Source organism: Rutidosis leptorrhynchoides, chromosome 2 (assembly GCF_046630445.1).
Source record: "Rutidosis leptorrhynchoides isolate AG116_Rl617_1_P2 chromosome 2, CSIRO_AGI_Rlap_v1, whole genome shotgun sequence".
Lineage (NCBI taxonomy): Eukaryota > Viridiplantae > Streptophyta > Magnoliopsida > Asterales > Asteraceae > Rutidosis > Rutidosis leptorrhynchoides.
In genome coordinates, this window is record NC_092334.1 from 565634745 (window position 1) to 565653896 (window position 19152).

At 36.6% G+C, this 19152-nt stretch overlaps 1 protein-coding gene across 1 annotated transcript; it reads right to left on the bottom strand.

Moving 5' to 3' along the window:
* Nucleotides 1-7120: 7120 nt before the first annotated feature.
* LOC139889763 (uncharacterized mitochondrial protein AtMg00810-like) lies at nt 7121-7435 on the bottom strand. Its single transcript, XM_071872697.1, has one exon. The coding sequence runs from the start codon at nt 7433-7435 to the stop codon at nt 7121-7123; it is 315 nt and encodes a 104-aa protein (XP_071728798.1).
* Between the last annotated feature and the right edge of the window lie 11717 nt (nt 7436-19152).

Genomic DNA, 19152 nt, shown 5'->3' on the forward strand with positions numbered 1-19152 from the left:
ACCAACCTTTGTGTTGACACTTGTTAGCATGTTTATTCTCAGGTTTCCTAGAAGTCTTCCGCTGTTTGCTTAGATGTTAGACAAGCTATGTGCATGGAGTCTTGCATGACATATTTTTCAAGGAAACGTTGCATTCACCAAATCATCACCATGTATCTTATTTTGACTGCATGGTCAATGGAAGTACTATTGTAAACTATTATTTATGGTGATTGTCTATATGTAGAAATCATTAGATGTCGAAAACCTTTGATTTAAATATTCATTTATGGTGTGCCTTTTCAAAAGAATGCAATGTTTACAAAACGTATCATAGAGGTCAAATACCTCGCAATGAAATCAATGAATGACGTGTTCGTCCATATGGATTTGGACCGATCGTCACAAAATGTTTGTACATGAAGATTCAATTGTTGTAAACACAAGGACTCCACACTAAAAAATGACAGCCATCAAAAAATTCAGGAGGCGAAACGAAAATTACATTGATAGAAAACTAGTAGTGGAAAGGTAAACTTCAGAGGGTCAAACGGTAACTTCTCTATTTTTCATAAACCCCCCCATAAAACCCCCCCTAAATTTTTAACGGACTTTATCTCTTCGTTGGACTCGAGTTATGTTTCACCAACATAACCATTAAACACAAAATAATTTTACGAACTAAACGCAATAAGTTATATTCGAAATGGAGTCCCGACGCGATGCGAGGACTTTTCAACTAGTAAGGATTAAACGGATGTATTCACGATACATTTGTAATGTTATAACATGTTACAAAAGCTAAAAAAACACGTTCTTTAAAATAACTATCACCATATTTGTTATGCTATATGAAATATCTCATAGACCATACTTACAGATCAAACTCGAAATTTTCATCGATTTTTTTCGAAAAAATACATGGATGGTCCTTGTGGTTTAAAATCACACGGATAGACCAAACTTGATTTTTTTAACTCGGATAGTCTAGACGTATGCACTTTTTACACGGATAGTCCAATTTCCTCATTTAGTAATTTGCCGTTCAAACGGCACATGAGGGTATTTTTGTCCATTCGCACCAAACTTTGTGCTTGAAAACAACTTAAATAAACAAAAAAGATTAAGTTGAAAATGCTTGTACCATATACTTAACTACTTGTACAAATATCAACATCATTCCCAAAACAAATCAAACGATATCCACTGACAATTCGTGACTAGTGACGGTGTTCGTGTTGGTGGTGGTGGTTTTCCTAAGAACCAGTGTTGGTGTTGGTGTTTCGGACGAAACGGTGTAGAACAATCAGCCGCATCTACTGGTTGAATGTTGATTTTGGTTGGGTTGTAAAGATCCATTCGTGACCAGCTGAAACAATCGATTTCAGAATTTTTCGCCGGATCTGATAAAGTTTTACAAATGGGTTTCCAAATGGGTTTAGATAAAGTTTCAAGTTTGTTTTATACAAATTATGTTGCGGTGGTTAAGATGAAAACATAAACAAAAAATACTCTGTATATGGTGTGTTTATAATAAAGTTTTAATTTTTAGGTTTTTAATTTTTTGTTTATCAGTTTTATGAATTTGGGAAGAAAATGGTTTTGGGAAAGAGAAAGGAAGTAGTGAGATTTGATAAGAAATAGAAAGGAATAGGTCAAGGTGGTTGCGTTTAGATCTATACATAAAGGGTGTGTTTAGGGAACTCAAGAAATTATGTTTCTTTCTTTTTTGGGATAGAGTGAAAGACGAAGGTGAGAGATAAGCTGAAGAAGAAAAAGAATAAATTGACGAAAATACCCTCATGTACCTGGCAAGTGAGGTCACTTAACGCAGAAAAATAACGGGCGCTTTAAAATTGGACTATCCGTGCAAAAAGTGTATACTTCTTGACTATCTTGGTGAAAAGATCAAGTTTGAACTATCAACCTATTTTTAAACAATCCACATGAACTATACGTGTAATTTTGTCTTTTATTTTTCAATTGTCACGATGACTATTAATTTGAATCAAATAAATAGCTTTCCTTCATAATTTAAAAGATTGTTAATATTATACATCTTACTGTATTATATTAATTTCAAGATTAAGATAAATAATTAAATAAATATTTGATTTTTCGTATAACTTTAATAAAAAAGATTAACGTATTATACTGAAAATATAAATTAACTTATGTATACTTTAGTGTATCTAAAAACTTTATATAAGTGTATTTGGCACACAAGCTTGAGAGCTTAAGCTTATATTTTTAATAAGCTCCAGCTTCTAACCTTGTTTGGTAGACAAATATTCCAGAACTTATGAAAAAAAAATAAGCTCTGAAATAATAAGCTTATGAAACTAAGTCTAGGAGCTCATGGAAGTAAAATACATTATTAACTCATAAATCATTATTTATTATTTATATTTATTTTTTGTTCTTTTATATCATTTTACATATATAAGCTCCATCTACTTTACCAAATACTTACAAAACATAAGCTTTAACTTCTAACTTAAAAAATAAGCTTCAGCTTCCAGCTCTAACTACAAGCTTCAGCTCTAGTTACAAGCTAGTTTCATCTAAACACACTCATAATGTGAATTATTTGAAGTTGTGATGTGGTCTAGTGGTTGGTGGCCTGCCTCCTTTAGGGGAGGTCAGGAGTTCGACCCACATTGCCTACATATTAACCCACAATTTTATCACTGCCATGAAGTTTCACCCATGACACCTTTCACCCATGCCCCGTATGAGATTGGTGCGGGTTTCCTTCTGGGCACACAGTTGGGGGTGGATATAACTGTGTAGGAGATGAACGTGTGAGTGGTTAAGTCCCCTTAGGTGAACCTAACAGCTGTCCAAAAAAAATATATTGTGAATTATTTAAAATTGCTAAAAGGAGAAGAAAGAAAAAAAAATGCCTGATTAAAAAACTATTATAATTGATGATGATATTATTGTGACATCACCGTTGTACTATTAATGGCATGTTCACAAATAGTATGTATGATTATTATTCTATATATATTACTATGATTGTTGATTAAGTATTGAAATATTTTAAATTTTGGTAATATATATATATATATATATATATATATATATATATATATATATATATATATATATATATATATATATAATCGCAATCAAACCTTCATGAATTTTAGGTGGTTTTATGAGAGTTCATGTATTTTGGCAAAACTAGCTGGTTGCTAGTAACTTTTAATATTATAGCTGATAGTTTTTAGTTGACAACTGTTAGCTTTTAGTTGACTGCTGATAACTTATAAATGTTATCTTTTTAGATATATTTTGGTGTTTAATAGAGTAGCTGAATATGTTAAATAAAAAGTAAAATGACAACAAAACTTAAAGTTAAAAACTAAACGCTAGTTCTTGTAGTTTTTAACTTTTTCACTTTGTCTAAAAAATTTAAGCTATTTTAAAAAAATGGGGTTTTTTTTATTAAATAAAAGTATTTCATAAAAGCTAAAAACCATTGAAAACTCCGCACCAAACATATCGTATTGAGAAAAATACTTGCTGCTAGAATTTATAATTGCAATGTTGTCATATAGAACATAAATAAATGAACCTATAATTATAATAATTATAATTATAATTTATATTTCATTTTGTAAGTTTATAATAATGGATCAATAAAAGAAAAGGTAAATGGTATTTAGTTAAATATGGGCACCTTGTATGTGGGTCTTGGTGTAATAAAGATATCAAGTACATCAAAAATGTTTGCAAAGGGCTAATTGATATATCTAACCACACTATTAAAAATACGAAAATCACAACCCACGAATTCAAATGTCTAGTATTTGCGATGAAATGTAAATTATATAATGTTTAGCTTGCCCCCTGAAAGTTGTTTGAATCGGAGGGAATGCATTATTTTCCAAACTATTTACATAACATGTTTATTAATACAATTTAATATCTTTTCTCGGATAACACTTTTTTATCTATAGAGAGCGATTATTTTTGATCAAACAGATTATTTTTGATCAAACGTACACAATCTAATCGGTTTATCTCATAACCGATTTTGTCTCTTTGCCTGCCACCAAAAATATGTGTAGTGAATTATTTATCTTTAAGAGAAGGGTAGGAGATGAAACTTGCACTTGTTTCTCGATAGATATTTGGCTTGGTAATGAATAGCTAATGCAAAAATACAACCGTCTTTTTTATCTAGATACCGCTATATTAATCAGCAGTGACGAATCTTGAAGATAAGTATTAGAAGGCCAATACTATATCGTGTGAATTGTTATATTTATTGTTTTTGATTAGTTAAAGATGTTTACAATTAACATATAATAACGGGAGAGTAGATCATTTGTTGTAAGTGTGTACTCTCAGACAATTTCAAAATTCATAAATAATATTACTAAGTTCTTCGATCAATAAGTTTGATTAGCGATCACTAATCAATATCTATATAAAACAAATAACTTATGATGTATTATATTTTGGATTAGCGAGGAAACCCCCTATGAACGAGCACATTGGCTCCCATAGAGCTAAGGTAAACCTCAGGTAATCAAGTACCGGGTGAATTGCGCATTATGCATGCCCTCTGGTCACACTCTCTTTCTGAACAATGTGGCATAGCCAGGAATCAGATCCGTATGGTGTGCTTCATTGGTTAACTCATTTGCCACTCAGGCAAGTCTGCGTGGTTAAAAAGTATCCAATTCAAATCAAATTTTATGTTCATGTATATTATTATAGTTAATTGATTAACTAATTAGAAAAAAATTATGCAGTTGCTCATGTGGTTTACCCTCGATTGCGCCTGTGATCCCTGTTGACGTGGTTGGAGTTACGCATGTGGTCCATTCACTAACGATCATTAATATTGTATCTGTTACGTCGATGTCCATGTCGTACCAAATTTTGTCTCTGTACTTTTTGTAGAATAATAGAAGCCGTTGGGTATTAACATATTATTAATCAATTATATATAGAGTACAACGAAACCTTAATCCTATTTAAATTCTATGGACCGAGCCCACTATACAATCGGGTTGGACATATATACATATTCTAATACTCCCCCGCAGTTGGAGTGGGAATAAATTACAAACGCTCAAACTGAAATGTAAATACGAAAATACATGATATATTGATATAAACACTATGAACATTGTAAAATTAAAATTATAAGAGTCTTCATGGAGAAGGTAGTCTTTACTTCTTTAATTGTTTATCACTAAAGAGATAGGACCGTAAGACCTGATACCATGTAGAATAATAGAACCCGTTGGGTATTAACATATTATTAATCAATTATATATATAGTACAACGAAACCTTAATCCTATTTAAATTTTATGGACCGAGCCCACTATACAATCAGACTGGACATATATACATATTCTAATACTTTTAAAGATACGCCTATGCCAATCGGAATTGCATGTTATCATATTGGTTTGTTAATAACGAGTGTAAATGGAGATGGTGGACAACCTCAGAAGTAGGAAAGCGGCATACTTTGGATCCATGTCATCAGATCCGGAGCAAACTTTTTTGGTACAACTCAGATTGTTTAGAATCTTATTCGTGTTTAAATCGACATTAATATGCCTTCATGCTCATCTTGGTCCGAAGTGTACGAGTGGATTACAAATTGGAATGGTTCAAATGATTCAAAAGATCGTGTGCATGTCATTATTGCGGCTTCCTTACGGCGGTGTCGATATAATATCATATTCAACTTGAACCCAATGAAAAAAGTGTTCTTTCTTCTTTCATTCGTTTCATTTTCTTGACTTAAATATAAAGGAAAACCCGATGTTGGAACTCTTGACTCTACAAGTACCTGTAATTTCTTCTAGCTTCTTGTTAGTTGCTTATTACATATTGTCATTAAAAATAACCATATTATGTCCGCGACCCTCTCTTAAAAAAATCCAGGGTATTTACCAGATTATGGGTTGCTCCAGGGAGGTTTTACCGACCCATATTCTAAAAATTCGGCCCACTCCGCATGCCCTACGGGTTGATTTATGAATCGGGTCCTTGTAATGCGATTTGAGCTTTCGCTCGCAAGCGAGTGTGTGCGCGGAAAATGATCGGGCGAATGGTTTCTATTGATTCCAACTACTCTACTTATCTTTAAAAAAATAAAAATAAAATTAAATTGAAGTTGAAGTTGAAGTAATAATTAAAATAAAACATTATCTACAGTTAAAATTTAAAAGTAATACGGAGTAATAGTATTGTAGTACGATTAAAATAGTATCGACGGAAAATAGTATCGATGGATGGAAAATAGTATCGAGGGTTTGCCTCAGAGAATATATATGAACCCCACGAATAATTTGGAAACCTGAAGAAAATCTATGCTAAGATACATATACACAATACATATAATACAAATATATTCAATTATACATTTGAAATCCCAATTTTTTTTTTTCTTTTAAACAACTGAAATCTTAGAGCACTCTTTATCTTAACACTACTTAACATCTTTTTTTCACATCACCATAGCACAAAAATCATTCCTTTAACTTAACTCTCTGTATCTTTCATTAAAAATTACGCACAAATATATCCATAAAATATAATATGTACAAGTAATTAAGCACTATGTACAAAATAAAAAATATGGTACCCGCCTCTTTTTTGTCAAGGCTCCGTCACAAAAGCAACTGACGAACACTTTGATGGTTTGCTAATTATCTTTGTTATTTGTTGGCGAGTTTTAGTAGAGCATTTCACAATGAAATAATGAATGGAAAACACTACCGGTTTCTAACAAGCACCTTCTTTCTCAAATTAAAATTTATCCCTTCTTGCTTTAGTTTTCAATAAGGCTCGCCGTCAGGACACTGTTGCGTTGTCCATGGGGACGGGATGGAACTTGGGTGTGGGTCTTTTGTCGAAATCAAATGACCTTTTTATTTCTCGTAAATGAGTCAGGAATCTTTGTTATTGGTTGGCGAGTGTGTCCTTCATGAAATCGCTCCTCCTCCAAGTAGGAATATCCAACCAGATGTAAAAGAATGATCTTCAACATTAATAATCCAACTTGCATTTTAATATCCTTATATAAGAGAAGGAAAGCCAACATACGTGATACCATAGTCCATGGTTTGCTTTAAATACTTGAATACTCTATTAACATGATGTCAATGATGCGTACCCGGGTTACTCGTAGATCTACTCAATTTTCCCATGGCATAAACAATATCCGGTCTAGGGTTAGTCATAGCATACATCAAACAACTTATTGCTTGAGAGTATTCGAGTTGTGACACCGCTTTACCCGTATTAGGCAAAAGCTTCACACTAAGATCAATAGGAGGATTTACCGGCGAACAGTTCTCACGTTTGATTTTATTCAAAATTTTCTCGATATAGTGAGACTGTGTAATCGTGATTCCATTGTCATCACGCTTAATCCTTATACTAAGGATTACATCCGTCACCCCGATGTCCTTCATCGAGAACGTTGATGACAAAAGTGTTTAGTTTTATCAACATGATCTTGGTCGGTGTAAGACCCAAATATTTATTGTACATAATGTATTTATGGTGTACAATGCGTGTATGAAGTGTACGTGTTGCTTGCTCGAACGCCGAAGGAAACTGGACGTTGTCTGAAGTGACAAGGTGTGTACGTATCTTTTCAACCCCAAATAAAGTTTGTGTTGATGTTTCAAAGCCTTACCATTGGAAAGGAAATCTTATTACGTTTCCAACGATATTTGATTCATCGAAAATGGAGTTACGGTCAAAAAGTTATGGCCAAAACAAGTTTCTGAAAACTGACCTGTAGGTTGGAGCGGCGCTCCACCTTTCAGCGCGGCGCGCCGAACCCGTCTGATGCAATTTTCAGCCTTTTTAAAAGGTCTAAATGAGGGGTACTTTGGTCTTTTCATTTAGGGTCGGTTTAGGGTCATCAAGACTGATCTAGAACTCCATTGGAGCTCATTTCTCACCCACACAAACACTCTCATCCACATTTAGAGAGAGAGGAAGAGTTCTAGAGTGAGAGAGCTTGATTTGGAGAAGAAGGAGTCGAATTCTCGCCAAAGCTCGGGTTTTAAAGTTGTTCATCTCGCTCCTAGCTACGTTTTGGTAGTATTGGTAAGTTCTAACTCCGAATTTCATTTGTTAGATTTGATATTCAAGTTAGGGTTTGAGATTGTTAGTTATAAAACCCATTTGGTTGATGAAGAGGGTTTATGGAAACTTGCTATTTTGATATTTGGCGGGTTTTGGGTTGGTTAATGATTTAACCATGTTTAAGACTCGTAAATGGTGTATAATCACTAGTGTTAGTGATTATTGGTGTTTTGGAAACCATTAGGGTTCTTATGGTTGACTAACTTTGACTAGAGTCAAAATTAGGGTTTGGTGATGATTATGACCCAATTGTCGATTTAATAAGGTTTATAAACTTAAAATGGATTAAGTTGAAGTATAAAACCGAGTTAAATATGTTTTGTTGTTAAAACTTGCTAATGGCGCGATATTGACTTCTTATGGGTCAAATTAGGGTTTAAGTGCCATTTTAGGCAAGATAGGTGTTTAACACCTATGATTGGGTCTAATTGGCGTATTAGGACCATTCTCACTTGTGTTAGTGATTATTGGTTAGTTTGGGCACGGTTTGTGCTTGGAAGTGCATTTGGGTCGAAATTGCACTAGTTGTCAATTTGGGTTGATTTGTAAATCCACCCTAATTGTGTTGTTGTGTTTGTGATAATGGAATAGGTACATTCCATCGGTGTGTTGCGGATTATTCGGTGGCATTCTTCAAGGCGACAAGGTGAGTGGAATATTTATACATGTATGTATGTAGTTTATTTACTCGTACGTGATGTGGGCCTTTGGTGCCACATCGTGAGTATTGGGCGTTATGTCACAAGATGGTGACTTATTGAGGTTAAGGGTGAAGAGAACTACAGGTTGGTAGTGTCTCGTTAGGTGCCTCACAAGTCGGTGACACCTCATGGTTGTTCACGAGGCGGTGACCCCTTTGGTAATTGGTTGATGGTTCACAAGTCGGTGATACCATAAGTTGGGGAAGTGATTCACAAGTCGGTGACACTTCGTAGTGTTCACGAGTCGGTGACACTAGATGGTGATTCACAAGTCGGTGACACCTTATGATGAGTCACAAGTCGGTGACATTTCTTAGTGTTCACAAGTCGGTGACACTAGGTGGGGCTTCACAAGTCAGTGATGCCACATGGTGATTCACAAGTCGGTGACACCTTATGATGAGTCACAAGTCGGTGACATCATACGAGTGAGACTCGACGTTATTGGTCGTCTACAAGTCGGTAGTGCCATAGCGGGGAACGGTTTGTTATATTTATGCATTGTTGTGATTTAGTATATTATTGTGGCGATTTATATACTAACGTTGTTGCTAGTCGTATGTTTGGTGTTGCTAGCTCGTTTATGCATTTTGTTTGCATGGTATTGTAAGTGGATGCGTGTAGGTAAATTACATATGTATATGTATAAGTATTGCATTCACTAAGCGTTAGCTTACCCTCTCGTTGTTGACCTTTTTATAGATTGCATGGATGCGGAGGCTCGGGTAAGCGGGGACTAGTGGACTTGCGTAGTTGCTTTAGAAGGCTTACTTTTGGATTTATTAGGATTGGGTAGCGTATCCCCAATCGCCATGCTCGGCCTTTATTTTGTATTACAAATCATGTGGTTGAAAACTTGTATTTTCGTACGAAAGTCGTAAAACGGCCGATGTGGGCCCGGTCTTCGTAAAACTAATTTTATTAATGGAACGTGTTAGTTCTACATATATTAATGTATGGTTAAAAGCGTTTTGTCTAAATACGTCGGGAAGTGGTCAAACATTTTCGCATTTCATGACTTTTTGGACAGACCAGTTTGGCGAGCCGCGCGGCCACATGGCGCCCCGCGCCATATGCTGTTCCAGGAATTTTTTTTTTTAATTGATATTTCCGCGTGGTCGTTTGTATTACGGGTTGTGATGTTACAAGTGGTATCAGAGCATGGTCTAAGGGATTTAGGTGACTTGAGATAGGTGCCTAGACTTAGATTTTTGTGTGTGCTTAATTGTTGCGGGACTTGTAGGATTACGGTCGAAATAGGTTATAGTTAGTGCCTTGTTTGTAGGTGGACTAACGTTTATATTAGTAATGCGGATATTATTAATATATTAATTGTGTTGTGATAATAATTCTCGCGTATGTGCATATCGCGTAGAATTTTGTTTGTGTTTGTTTATATCATCGAGCGAGGCGGTCGTTGTACTAACGAGTTGATACGGTGTGTGTGCGTAATAAGGACTTGCAAACCTTATTACGGGTGCAAATCATGTCTAACAAGTGATGTACGACGAGTGTTTAGCAAGATGGGACGGTGTTGTGCGTGTGGTCTATACGTTCGTGATCTAATAGTTTGCATCCCTTAGAATGAAAACGGAAGATGGATGCGGAACAAATGGGCCTATTCGCGAAGGGAAGGATGAGTTAACGTTAAAGATTGAGTCCGTGTTTGAACAATATGTTTCGGTTTTCACCGGCAAAGTTAGAGAAGTAACCAAGTAGTTGGTCGAAGGACAAATGACGGAAATGGTCCGAGACCAAGTGACTAAAGTTGTAAAGGAAGAGTTTGAAAAGAGGTTTCCTAAACCTCGAAGTAACGATGATGAAGATGTACTTGCAAGGTTAGGATTACATGGTGCACATGGTAAGAGGGCACGAAGTTCGCCTGAAGGCGTCGGGAATGTGAAGAAGAAGAGTAAGAAGGGTTACAAGCTTACGTGCTTTAAGTGTGGGGAACGGGGTCATTTGGCACAAGATTGTACGGTAGTGCCTTTAGGCTCAATCAGGTGTTTCATTTGCCGGATGGAGGGACACCGAAAGTCAGAATGTTTCGAATCACATGACGATCGGGTTAGGAGGTTAGAGCGCGAATACATGATGGAAAGTGGAGCACGGAAGCCCAACAGCGCTACATCAGGTACTTTTAGTATGAAATTATATGTTGTTCGCTTGTAATAACATGCGATAAGTGCGCAAGTCTTAGCTAAACTTTATTCTCCGTTGGAGATAATTCGTAGCGAGCGGGGGGTTTACGTTTATGGCTCTGGTTTGCTCTCAGCAGAGCGTATAAGTGGTGTGTTGTGCCTTGACTCTATGGTGCGAATCCTTGGGCGCTTAGGCATTTTGGTTGGTACCGGGTCGTTAAGCTCGTTCGAGTGAGACCCTTAAGGTCTCAATTGTGTTGTGCATGTTATTGATATGGGTGACGTTCCTAATAGAAGTACCCTATGGTGATGTTTGATTTTCGGGCGAAGGGCGTAAGACTTGGTGTAACCAAGCATCCCTTAGTATTTGGGAAATGTTTTTACCAAACCATGGAAATGGGTTTTGGTGTTCGATCGTTAAGCGCGTGTCCACTTTCGCGTTGAAGTTGATGAACCATGAGGTTCATCGGGTGGATGGAAATTCTTGAAATCGAGTGTTGATCTCGATGTATGTTGGTAAAGGAGTCTACGTGACGCAACGTTAGGTGCCTTTTTATACCTACTAGCGTGGTGTTCGACTCTGATTGTGTTGCGGTTACATTGTACTTAGGGTACCGAAGTGAAACCCTTAGGTACATGAGGATCGAGTGAAATTCGACAAACTAAAGCAATTGGATGATTGCGAGTGTATAGTTCGTGTAATTTGTGGTACACTTTTGTTCGAAGTGTTTAAGGATAGGTTAGGATCCTTGGTATGTTCAAAGTTGAAGCAAGATGCGGTGATGGGCCGTGTGAACCCAATTATTGGTAAAGTCTACCTTTGGTAGCATTGTGCAGGTGTACGAGATGCGGTTATGGAACGTAGTTCCAAGTGGGGGAGTTACACTCCCGCACGAGGAGGTTTTAGTGTGAGATTTCGGACAATGCTTTTGGTAGATCCGAAATTTGTGTCGGGACCTAGATTTGGTCGATTTGTGGTAGGGTACAATTTTGGTTAAATTGTACTTATGATTTTGGATTTGAAATATCACCAAGGTAGTAATGTGGTAAATCTCGTTGAGAGATAATGGACGTGTTTGGCAAGCAAGGTGAAATCCCTCGGTTAAGGGATGGGTGTGTCAGATTCTCTCTTAGAGAATTATTGTTTTGTACCTATGTTTGATATCGGTGGTTCTCGCTCGATTGTGTGAATGGTTAGTGGTATCCGTTAGGGTTCACTATAGTGTAACAGAGCACGATGTTGCACTACTCGTTGTTCGAGGCCAAAGGTACGTATGTGATTGGTGAAGCATGACCTTCGGGGTCCGCTGACTTCATCATGGTATTGTTGATTGGTGAAGCATGACCTTCGGGGTCCGCTGACTTCATCATGGTATTGTTGATTGGTGAAGCATGACCTTCGGGGTCCGCTGACTTCATCATGGTATTGTTGATTGGTGAAGCATGACCTTCGGGGTCTGCTGACTTCATCATGGTATTGTTGATTGGTGAAGCATGACCTTCGGGGTCCGCTGACTTCATCTTGGTATTGTTGATTGGTGAAGCATGACCGTTCGGGGTCCGCTGACTTCATCATGGGAGTAGTGATATATCGGTGAAGCATGACCGTTGACGGGGTCCGCTGACTTCATCCGGTGTTGAGTGATCTATCGGTTGTTTTATACACCGATGGTGGGATCGTGAGGACCATGTTGTGTGATTAGTGAGGTGATAGCCATGTTTCGCTCACATGTTGTTACGGGTGTAACAATAGTCGATTTTTGTGCACCTTGGGTTTAGTGTTGCGATAGTCGTTTTGGACGCTATCGGTCTTAGCCGTTGCTTATGATGTTAGGTTAGTGGCGTATTGGTTGTATTGCGCGCTACAAGGGTTGTTTAGTGGTAAGTGTAATCCGTAAGGATTTTTGTGGCTCGATCTTCAACGTTCGGATTGTTGACTTTAGGTTGAGACTTGGTCACTTTTAACGTTATCCTTGGTAAAGGTACGCTAAGGAATTGATATCTCGGTACGAGAATGGTTGAGTTTTTCCCAATATGGGGAAAAGAGTAGGTTTTAGTGCTCGGATGATGGTTTTGTTAAATCGCGGGTGACGATTTAGTTGTTAAAGGCGATTCATTGGGAAGGATTGCCTAAGAAAGTTTGGATTGGAACTTAGAATTGAGGGTCGTTGAGTAGTTCCGGATTGGTTAAGTGGAGAAGATCACAAGGACGTGATCGAGTTTAAGTGGGGGAGAGTTGTAAGACCCAAATATTTATTGTACATAATGTATTTATGGTGTACGATGCGTGTATGAAGTGTACGTGTTGCTTGCTCGAACGCCGAAGGAAACTGGACGTTATCTGAAGTGACAAGGTGTGTACGTATCTTTTCAACCCCAAATAAATTTGTGTTGATGTTTCAAAGCCTTACCATTGGAAAGGAAATCTTATTACGTTTCCAACGATATTCGATTCATCGAAAACGGAGTTACGGTAAAAAAGTTATGGCCAAAACAAGTTTCTGAAAACTGACCTGTAGGTTGGAGCGGCGCTCCACCTTTCGGCGCGGCGCGCCGAACCCGTTTGATGCAATTTTCAGCCTATTTAAAAGGTCTAAATAAGGGGTACTTTGGTCTTTTCATTTAGGGTCGGTTTAGGGTCATCAAGACTGATCTAGAACTCCATTGGAGCTCATTTCTCACCCACACAAACACTCTCATCCACATTTAGAGAGAGAGGAAGAGTTCTAGAGTGAGAGAGCTTGATTTGGAGAAGAAGGAGTCGAATTCTCGCCAAAGCTCGGGTTTTAAAGTTGTTCATCTCGCTCCTAGCTACGTTTTGGTAGTATTGGTAAGTTCTAACTCCGAATTTCATTTGTTAGATTTGATATTCAAGTTAGGGTTTGAGATTGTTAGTTATAAAACCCATTTGGTTGATGAAGAGGGTTTATGGAAACTTGCTATTTTGATATTTGGCGGGTTTTGGGTTGGTTAATGATTTAACCATGTTTAAGACTCGTAAATGGTGTATAATCACTAGTGTTAGTGATTATTGGTGTTTCGAAAACCATTAGGGTTCTTATGGTTGTCTAACTTTGACTAGAGTCAAAATTAGGGTTTGGTGATGATTATGACCCAATTGTTGATTTAATAAGGTTTATAAATTTAAAATGGATTAAGTTGAAGTATAAAACCGAGTTAAATATGTTTTGTTATTAAAACTTGCTAATGGCGCGATATTGACTTCTTATGGGTCAAATTAGGGTTTAAGTGCCATTTTGGGCAAGATAGATGTTTAACACCTATGATTGGGTCTAATTGGTGTATTAGGACCATTATCACTTGTGTTAGTGATTATTGGTTAGTTTGGGCACGGTTTGTGCTTGGAAGTGCATTTGGGTCGAAATTGCACTAGTTGTCAATTTGGGTTGATTTGTAAATCCACCCTAATTGTGTTGTTGTGTTTGTGATAATGGAATAGGTATATACCATCGGTGTGTTGCGGATTATTCGGTGGCATTCTTCAAGGCGACAAGGTGAGTGGAATATTTATACATGTATGTATGTAGTTTATTTACTCGTACGCGATGTGGGCCTTTGGTGCCACATCGTGAGTATTGGGCGTTATGTCACAAGATGGTGACTTATTGAGGTTAAGGGTGAAGAGAACTACGGGTTGGTAGTGTCTCGTTAGGTGCCTCACAAGTCGGTGACACCTCATGGTGGTTCACGAGGCGGTGACCCCTTTGGTAATTGGTTGATGGTTCACAAGTCGGTGATACCATAAGTTGGGGAAGTGAGTCACAAGTCGGTGACACTTCGTAGTGTTCACGAGTCGGTGACACTAGATGGTGATTCACAAGTCGGTGACACCTTATGATGAGTCACAAGTCTGTGACATTTCTTAGTGTTTACAAGTCGGTGACACTAGGTGGGGCTTCACAAGTCGGTGATGCCACATGGTGATTCACAAGTCGGTGACACCTTATGATGAGTCACAAGTCGGTGACATCATACGAGTGAGACTCGACGTTATTGGTCGTCTACAAGTCGGTAGTGCCATAGCGGGGAACGGTTTGTTATATTTATGCATTGTTGTGATTTAGTATATTATTGTGGCGATTTATATACTAACGTTGTTGCTAGTCGTATGTTTGGTGTTGCTAGCTCGTTTATGCATTTTGTTTGCATGGTATTGTAAGTGGATGCGTGTAGGTAAATTACATATGTATATGTATAAGTATTGCATTCACTAAGCGTTAGCTTACCCTCTCGTTGTTGACCTTTTTATAGATTGCATGGATGCGGAGGCTCGAGTAAGCGGGGACTAGTGGACTTGCGTAGTTGCTTTAGAAGGCTTGCTTTTGGATTGATTAGGATTGGGTAGCGTATCCCCAATCGCCATGCTCGGCCTTTATTTTGTATTACAAATCATGTGGTTGAAAACTTGTATTTTCGTACGAAAGTCGTAAAACGGTCGATGTGGGCCCGGTCTTCGTAAAACTAATTTTATTAATGGAACGTGTTAGTTCTACATATATTAATGTATGGTTAAAAGCGTTTTGTCTAAATACGTCGGGAAGTGGTCAAACATTTTCGCATTTCATGACTTTTTGGACAGGCCAGTTTGGCGCGCCGCACGGCCATATGGCGCGCCGCGCCATATGCTGCTCCAGCAAAATTTTTTTTTAATTGATATTTCCGCGTGGTCGTTTGTATTACGGGTTGAGATGTTACAGTCGGTGCCAAAGATCAACATGTGATCAACATACAAGCAAATGATCACTCCTTTACCGTTATGATCAAATTTGCTGTATACTCATTTGTCCGATTGATTCAACATAAAGCCATGAGACAAAATCACATCATCAAATTTTTGATGTCATTGTTTAGGTGCTTGTTTAAGTCCATATAATGACTTAACCTATTTACACACCTTAGTCTCTTCCTTGGAATTATAAATCCCTTCGATTGTTTCATGTATACCTCTTCATCCAAATCACCATTAAGAAAGACTATATTCACATCCATTTGGTAAATATCTAGATTGTACGTTGATGCAAGTGCAATCAACAATCTAATCGTGGTAATACGAGCAACCGATGCATAGGTATCGAAATAGTCTATGCCCTCCTTTTGTCTAAAGCCTTAGATAACCAATCTAGCTTTAAACTTATCAATCGTACCATCAACCTTCATCTTTCGTTTCAAGATCCATTTATTTCCCAATGGTTTACAACCCGATGGCAAGTCAGTCAACACCCAAGCGATATTTTCCATGCTAGAATCCATCTCGTCACGGACGGCTTCTTTCCAAAAGACATCATACCGAGATCACATAGCTTCATCAAAGGTTATAGGATTCTCCTCTATATTATAACAATAATAGAATTGAGATTGTACACAATTTCTAGATCCTTCAACTAGAAATAGTTGAAAATCAGAACCAAATGACTTAGGAGTTCTTGTTCTACTCCCCCTACGAGGTTCGGGAATCTCATTAAGAATTTCTTCCAATTGAGCTCCTTGGGAGGGTTCATTTGAAATAGGGTTAGGCACCACATCCTTTGGTCTAGGTATTGATGTAAATCGAGATTCATCAAAGATATCATCTCTAGACTCTATCACAGTATTAACCGACACTGAGTCATTAGGTTCAATAACTTGAACCTATTAGTCTTGGAATTCCCCACATATCTAATAAAATGCAATCAATACCTTTCTCACCCGAAGTTTTCCTTTTAGGTTCCGGTAGTCTTACGACTGCCCGACATCCCTAAACACGCAAGTAATGCAAGTTTGGACGCTTTTTATACCAAAGCTCAAAAGGTGTGGTATTTCCATTTTTGTTAGGAACTTTATTCAAAATATAACAAGACGTTAGCATGACTTCACCCCAAAATCCTTCACTCAAACCCGAATAGAATAACATGGAATTAACCATTTCTTTAAGAGACATATTCTTCATTTCTGCTACACTATTTTGTTGTGGTGTATAAGGAGAAGTGGTTTGGTGAATCACAACCATTGATTGAAAATAACCTGGGTCAAAGTATTCACCACCTCTATTGGTACACAATGTCTTAATCATGGACATTTTATAATTAGAGATCAAATTGACCTTTAATCTCATTCATTTCAACTTCAATAAATTTTACTTTGTAATCCTTTTAACCAAGGACTTTCAATATTCTTATTTGACCATAAGAAACTTGCAAGTACTCAAAGTAATCGATTGATCAGTCATTACATATGTCCATTTTTTCAGAATTCACCAATGTAAACCTATAATTTGTACACCCTTGATAATGTATACCCATTATCATTAAGCACACAATTATTACCATCACATTGGATAGTGAGATTAGAATTATAAACATACCGTAGTCAATTCACTTCTTAAAACAAGAAGAAATGACAAGTTTATAGTGTCAATAATCTCAACATCAATCCTTTGATTCAAGATACCTCATCTACGCGACTACGTCAATTGTAAAATCCAACAACTTTTAGATGTATCATCTTCTTGAGTAATAGTAACTCAATATGTTCTTAATAAGCTTATGGATTCTCAGTGTGAGTTAAACCATAATCCATGGTTGACTTCAACAAGTATTAAGATACTTAAACCACATCACAATATATTTACCTAGGATTATACATGACATGCTTAATCTCTTCATCACATATACTTTATTGGTTACTTGATGTCAACAAAAACATCATACTATCAATATTCATAGCATAAGTTACATTCATTACATTCATAAGTTACATTCATTACCTTACCGACATTTGTAGAGAATTAAGCAACATGTAATCCTAATTCCATATTAGAACATATTTGTATCACCAACTTGTACCATATTGATTGATCATCAAATTATTTGTGGACATAACTCACATGAAAAACCAAGTACATTAAGCAAACATTTTAATATGAAAACTCATCAAAATACACTTATCGTACTTTTAAACATAAAATAAAAGGATACGTAATAACATCCTTTTAATTTTATCATTATCATTCACAAAGATCAAAGTTACATATGAGTTTAAACCACCATGAAATAAAACTATTAACGTTGGACCAAAATTACCACAAAACCGTTTTCTCCAATTTTCAAAATGAAGAAAATTGAAGTCAAAATGTTCAACCATTTTCATGTATTACTCACAAAATTATATTCAACCAATGACAAATAACAAACCGTTTACAGAACAAGAATTATAGTCATTAATCTTGAAGCATGAATTTAATAAAATTAACCATGTTCTCCACTTTCCATTTAAATTTGAACGTATGAATAAACCAAAAATATGATTGAATATATTATCATGATCCCACAACATCATAAAATGATGATGCTACATGATTATCTATCACCCGTAAAATGTATCCATTCTAAGATTAACTGTTTTCATAAAATTAATTCATAAAACAATCTAGTTAAAATTAATCCACCATATTAATTTCAAAACATCATACCGGTGTCATGATATTTAACCCTTATCTTTATCCCTATATGTATCATAATGCATGAATAAAGAATTAAAAATTGTGTACCTGTTATTATGATTGAACTAATGTGTTGATCCACCACTTGAATTAAATCTTCAATCCATCAACTTTATAATACTTCTACATAATCATGGAAGTCATATATTTTCCTGCCATATCTCAGAATCCATTCCTTCATACTTCTCAAATTTGAACAACTTAGAAGTAATCTCATTCACAAGTTCACCGACCACTATTCCTCCAAATACTTGATTCGAATGTTATAGAAATGGGGTTTGGGTTCCAGAATCTAGATAACCGAATTGATCTTTGAATAGTGAATCACTTTCCGAATCAAGTATTTCGACCCAATTAGTCACGACTTGCACGAAATATCGATTGGGATAAGACAAAGACAACTTAATCTCTTGACTAAAAGAGAATTAAGAAAGATGATTGTGATGAATATTTTCTGAGTGTTTTTGCAGAGAAAATGTGTGAAAAACATTATGAACAAATGTGGTGGTTGTCACAAGTTATAGCAATAAACTGCCCAAAAACTGTCATAATCAGGTACTGACACGGCATGTCACTTTGCTCCTGAATTCCACAATTTCTTTTTTGGCACGAAATGCCACCAAGTGGCACAACGTACCACTTGATTTCTGCTTCTGATCAGGTCTGCTATGGCACGACGTGCCAAATAGTGG